The sequence below is a fragment of the Oryx dammah genome, unplaced genomic scaffold (assembly GCF_014754425.2).
Source record: "Oryx dammah isolate SB20612 unplaced genomic scaffold, SCBI_Odam_1.1 HiC_scaffold_4, whole genome shotgun sequence".
Classification (NCBI taxonomy): Eukaryota; Metazoa; Chordata; class Mammalia; order Artiodactyla; family Bovidae; genus Oryx; species Oryx dammah.
The window spans coordinates 89,290,119-89,296,118 of record NW_024070188.1 but is presented as its reverse complement, the minus strand read 5'-3'; the positions used below and the strand labels follow the sequence as shown (position 1 = coordinate 89,296,118).

The 6,000-nt window shown below is 54.4% G+C and overlaps 1 protein-coding gene across 2 annotated transcripts in view; it reads right to left on the bottom strand.

The window, feature by feature from the left end:
* The window catches only part of SMOC2 (SPARC related modular calcium binding 2), a 161,276-nt gene that overhangs the window by 91,805 nt on the left and 63,471 nt on the right, over positions 1-6,000 (bottom strand). For both annotated transcript variants that reach the window (XM_040239197.1, XM_040239198.1), the window contains exons 3-4: positions 4,222-4,328; positions 3,070-3,169 (exon numbers count right to left, since the gene is read on the bottom strand). In XM_040239197.1, the coding sequence (XP_040095131.1) occupies positions 3,070-3,169; positions 4,222-4,328 (207 nt within the window). The remainder of the gene's footprint in view (positions 1-3,069; positions 3,170-4,221; positions 4,329-6,000) is intronic.

Genomic DNA, 6,000 nt, shown 5'->3' with positions numbered 1-6,000 from the left:
TGAATGACTGTCTCCAGGAAGCAGGTGTCCACAGGGGCTAAAGGGGCCGATTTCTCTCCAGGGGAGCCCTCTGCCTTCTGCAGCTTGTGCTCCATCGAAAGTCATGAGCCCACAGCCAGAAGGAAAGACCAGGCTGGTCGTCCACTCCTGAAAAGCTGTGCAATTACCCATCAGCTCCTGACTGACAGCAGGCAAGGAAGTGAGCTGACCTGATGGAAGCTTATGAAGGTGGGTGAGGGGTCCCAGGGTCACAAGGAGTCACCGTGCTTGGGGGGAGTAGCTCCTTCCCCATGTTGGGAGTCTCCCAGGAGGCCAATGAGCAGCTCCCCGGTCTATGCTAATGAGCCCAAGCATCTCTTCCTCTGCTTACTGGTCCTTTTTCTTTCCTGCAAGTCGCTCAGTCGTGTCTGACTATTTGTGACCCCGTGAACTATACAGTCCATGGTATTCTCTAGGTCAGAACACTGGAGTGGGCAGCCTTCTCTGTATCCAGGGGATCTTCCCAACGCAGGGATCGAACCCAGGTCTCCCGCACTGTGGGCAGATTCTTTACCAACTGAGCTATGGTCCTTAGGGTTTCCTCATGTATAAAATGCTGACCGTTCAAGACTTCTGACTTTTTTCTGCTAGATCGCCTCATTATTCCAGCTTTCTTATTGATTCATAGGAATTTGGGTGCTTCACATTAATGACTTAGAAACACATAATTGTGAAATAAAAGAATCCTTTGGTTTGAAGGTCTTTCGGGGAGGAGTGGACCGGGGCACATGGCAGGCAGGCCCCTCTGTTCCACTGCAATCAGCCATGAGTGGGCATTGCCCGCCCACCTCACAGGCTGCTGACACGTGTGTTTGCACCAACTCATAACACACACATATACGTGCATTCTAAGTGAGCATTAGTGTTTACTGCTAAGTTTTAATACCTTTTTCTGATGTTCAAACTTCTAGAGAAAGTGCTTCTGTGGTAAGTGTGGTGTGAACTCCAGGGTCAAAGACCACTGTTGAACGCTGGCGTTTACCTGATCATAATAAACTGGACGGAAATCACGTCTGTCCTCTACAGAGTGGACCAGGCATGCCAACCCGAGCAGGTGTCAGCCAGCATCCCAGGGGAGGGAGGAGGATGCTCCTGGGGTGTGCGGATGGAGCCTGACCAGCGGGCAGGCCCAGTGTCGAGCACAGGCTCAGCAAAGCGATGCCCGTCACCACGTCCTTCCACATGGTTGGTGAGGAGCTGTCTACAGCTGGGAAGAAGCTCTGATGCGTCAGCAAAAGCCCAGCATAAACTGTATGTGTGTGTGCGACCCATCCTCCCCAGACTCCCTGGCATGGCCTCCACGCACGTTCTGAGCACAGGCGCCTGCTTCCCCGCCCACATTTCTGCAGAATAAAAGCGTGAATACCGCTGGGGATTAGTAGAATCTTTTCATAACTCTGGCCAAGCTGCAAAACCAAGCCACAGAAGTGAAAAGAAAGGTGCTCCTACGAGGAGGGACCAGGTCTCCAAGGAGCCTGCCCCACCCACTCCGCACGTGTCCTCAGAGACACCCCCTCCCTGCCCCATGGCACTTTCCATGCAACAAACACCAGATTCGGGAAGAATCCTACTTCCATACCCATCCCTTCAACCAAAATATCCACATGGACAGTGGAAACAATGGAACACTTCTATACAGTAAAATGTGGCTGCTACCTGGTTGGAAAAATCAATGTGAGTGAACAGTAGGGTGTTTTGATCCTAGAAACGAAGTATTACAGGGAAATTACAAGAAACCTGGCCAACTTCACTCATGGTTTTCTAAGAAAGTGCTTTCAGACACTACTTAATTTTTCAAAAGGTGTCACTAACATCACGGAAACAGGTATGTCTTCTGCTTTCTCCTTCATAAAATAAGGCTCAACGCGACTCAAAATGCTGGTACCTGGTTGAAATGAAATAAGCATTTGAAAGCATCTCTCAGACTGAGGGACACAGAGGCCAACTCATTATGCTAATTTTTTTTTTCTCTTTCATTTACTCCATGAGTTTGTAAAAGAATTATTAGGTGTAAATGTTAGCTCACTAAAAACATATTTTCAGCAATTTTTAGGTATTGGATGACATAACAGTTTTAAAAATAAAGATGTTTTAATTCCTCATTATGCACACCCTCTGGCTTTTAAGTGATGACCAGTCACTTGAAATATTAGGTTTCGTGTCTCTGTTAATTACGTGTGTCGTCATGGTGAAGCAGTTATGAGTTCTGACCAGTGACTTGGCTCCTGGTATAAATGTCTGAACCACGGGCAGAATTTCTAATTATAAGATGCCTGCTCTTCAAACAGAAAAGAGGCTTGAAAGTAAACTCTAAGTACAAATGCTCAACATTTTATGTAAAAATTCAGGAAGGTGTTTCGTATTGTTACGTAACATGTGTTTTTCCTCAGTGAGCTGAATCCGGTAGAGCTGTGGCACAAGGGAGCGTCCTGGTAAACGGTCTGACACGTCTCCGTCACCGATTAATCAAAACTCAAGCTGCAGACCATTTTCAAATAAAAATGATCTGATTCATTTATAACATTTTGGTAAATTATTAATGGAAAACAGGCCCTTTTACAGATTATTCTCCCGCCAGGGTTATTACCTTCAGTACATCAAGCCCACTTATGAGTAATAAAATAACACAAACAAGCCATCTGGAAAGGCATCTGTGAAGAATGATCTGCTTTTGCTTTGCAATCATATACATACAAACCCAGAAACGCTTGCTTCTTTCAGCCAACGAAAACATTTGGTCATTTCGGCTGTTGACCACAGCCCTCGCGGCCACTGCTAAACATTACGAGTCCCGAGTTGCCATAACCTGTGCTGGTTCAGAACCAGATCTTCCGCTTGTTTAAGCTTTCTTGAAAACCAGGGTCTCATAATATCCTGGGCTTTGTCCAGCGACACAAATGTGTCCCAATATTCCCCATAATCCCACCTAAACTGACTTCCTTTGCGGTTGCGAGCAGACATTCAGGAGACGGTCGGCAAGCGGCCAGCCGCGCCAGCCGCGGGTCTGCCGCGCGCGCTGAGGGGACCTACCGGGACAGCGGGGTGTCTTGCGGGCCACGGCGGTGCCGCTGACGGGCCTCCCGTTGGGCGTCACGCACCAGCAGTATCCCGTGTAGCTGTGGCACTGGACCTGCGGGGCAGGGACAGACAGGGCGGTCAGTGCCCGCAGGGGCGCCCACGGCCCACCACGCCCGCGGCTCCTCCCGGGGCACCAGGAGGCCCAGGGCTTCCTGAGGGCTGCGTCTGGACCCCTGGCAAGGGGCCCCACAGTGCCCTGGACCTGGATCTGAGGGCTGAAAGGAGCCGGGGTGTTTGCACCCTACGCCGGTAGTGCCGGCCCGTCGCTGTTCAGAGTCTAATCCCCACCAGCCCTCATCTTACGAGAGGCGGTCCGAGGCACTGAGCAGTCAGCACACTTGCTCCAGGTCTGCCCATCGGCCCGAGGTGGAGTCGGGGACAGGAGACGGGTCCAGCGGCCAGTGAGATGCTCCGTCCTGGCCCCACCTGCCCCCCACCGGCCAGCCTGAATGGATGCCACCCACAGCTCCAACCTCCCTCTGTCTCTCTCCTCCCTGAGTCTTCCAAAGGTCAAGTGATTGCTGTAAAAAATGCACAGAATTCACATTATTGGATGAAATCTAACGTGAAAGTCGGTCAGTCTCTCTGCAACCCCATGGACTACACAGCCCATGGAATTCTCCAGGCCAGAACACTGGAGTGGGTAGCCTTTCCCTTCTCCAGGGGAATTTTCCCAACCCAGGGATGGAACCCAGGTCTCCCGCACTGCAGGCAGATTCTTTACCAGCTGAGCCACCAGGGAAGCCTGACTATTGGCTGGCTCCATCTTGTTTGCTTTTATTCCTATCAAAAGCTAATACGTCAGTTAGCAGGGCTTCTCAGGAATTCATCTCCTTTAATACAAAATGACAATGATAATACTGACCCGTTCCGGGTGGAGAACTGGGTGATTAGACGCTGCCACTGATGGACAAGGTGACCGCGGGAAAGGCAGACACTGCATGTGACCCTGACCTGTGGCCTGGCAGGTGCCCCTCCAGAAGCGCCATCGCACTGGGGCTGGGGTCTCTGCTGTGAGCGGGCCGGCGGGGCCCCGTCCGCTCCCCAGGACAGGAGCGCCTGCTCCGAGGAGGGAGCCCGCCCCGCGGGGGAGAGGCCGCCCACCTGGCTGTACGTCCCGTCCTCACTGCACTCGGGGATGAACACCTGCTGCAGCTCCCTGCGGGCCTGCTCCTGGGTGTACTTCCTCTCGGCCACGCACCTGGACACGTCTGCGGGGAGGCACAGGGCAGGGCGGCGGTCAGGTCCCTGGAGACGCCCAGGAGAGGCACCACGTGGGCGGCCGGGCCGCAGGGGCCTCACGGGGCGGGCGGCTGCAGACGGACACCTGTCCGGGCTCCAGTGTCCCTGAGGGGAGGCCAGACCTGGCGGGAAGAGTCGGGTGTCCTCCACGCCCAGCGAGCCAGGAGACCAAGGCTCCAAAACGCCACTGGGCTTGACCGTAGGGAAAGGCGGACTCTACTTCCTGGACAGCAGAAGTCGGATGGTACCCCTCCGGGCCACGGACAGACTCCAGGACCCAAGGACATCCTCCGGAGCGCACAGCCAGGCCGTGTGCCAAGTAGGGGCCACGTCTGAGAGCTACAGTGAGAATCAGCCCAGGGACACTGGCCCGGGCGTGGGAGGGCAGGCACCCCAGGGGCACAGGCCGTCTGGCCCGTGGCTGCAGCCCAGGGGGCACACCCTGTCTGTGTCCACCCTTGTCCACCCCGCAGGCTCTTCCTTCTGCATCTGAGTTTCTCAGTATCTCAGAGTGACACCAGCTCCTGCGCATCCAATCTCAAGTGGAAAATCCAACAAGACGTCAGATTAAAGTCAAGTGTCTTTATCAGCCCTCCTGGCGCACTGAGCACAGATTTCCACACATTCGCGGTGAAACAGCCTCTGTGATGACTGGATGGAAAACACGGGGTTCCTCCTGTTCCTCGGGAGGATGCCCCTGGGACCCATAAACTAGCAGAAAAGGGAAAGACTGGGGCAGGCCCCACCCAGCTCCGGACGCAGGTGTCAGGAAACACAGCCGCCGAGACGCACCGTGGAGATCGGGTCACGGTGAGGAAGGCGGCCCCTACTCACCTGCTGCATCTAAGCTGGGCACCAGAGCCTGCTCACCCCGACGCTCATCTCGGAAGCCTGGCACGAGTTACGGGGGCTGGGCTGAGCCCCAGGAAGGGCCCATCGTCCCAGGACCGCAGGCCAGCTGAGTCTGTGTCCACCACGGAGAAGGCCGCCCCTGGGGCCGCCTCCACCAGTCTCCCACCCGGGGCCCGCACCCCGAGCACAGGGCTTATTTCTGTGGACTGCCAGCCCACGTAACTCACTTGAATCTCACAAGTCGAAAAGAATGGCTTTCCCCATTTTTCTTAAGTGTTTCCAGATTTAAATTACAAGTTGTCTAGGTCTGAAAGGCCCTCTGGACGCTGAGAGATACTGCTTCAAACGTGTCCACCGCCCAGCATTTTTAGCGGGTGACTCTCTGCTTGCCTGGGAGTAAAATCTCCTGGCCGTGATGAGACGCCATCTGGGGCCCAGCTCCAGGCTCAGGGCTCCTGCCCCGCGGTGCCGGGCCTGAGCACAGATGCTGCTGCTGGGGGCCCTCATCTCGGACCCCAGGCAAGTGCCGCAGCGCCGCCCCTGGCACGACGGGCCTGTGCGCTGGGGGTGCGTCGATGCGGGCCTCATGTCGTCATCTGCGTTCCTGCCAGCACTCAGCAACATGTGGTTTTAATGCAGCCTGTGTTTTTGCTGAGGAGAAAACACTGCTGTGGACTTCTGTCCTCATTTTTTTAGTATAACCTGTGGTTTGACTGTCTAAAAGGAAAAGTGATACGGTTCCCAGCCTGCAAGCTCTCCACGAGGGTCCAGACGAGTTACAAATTACTC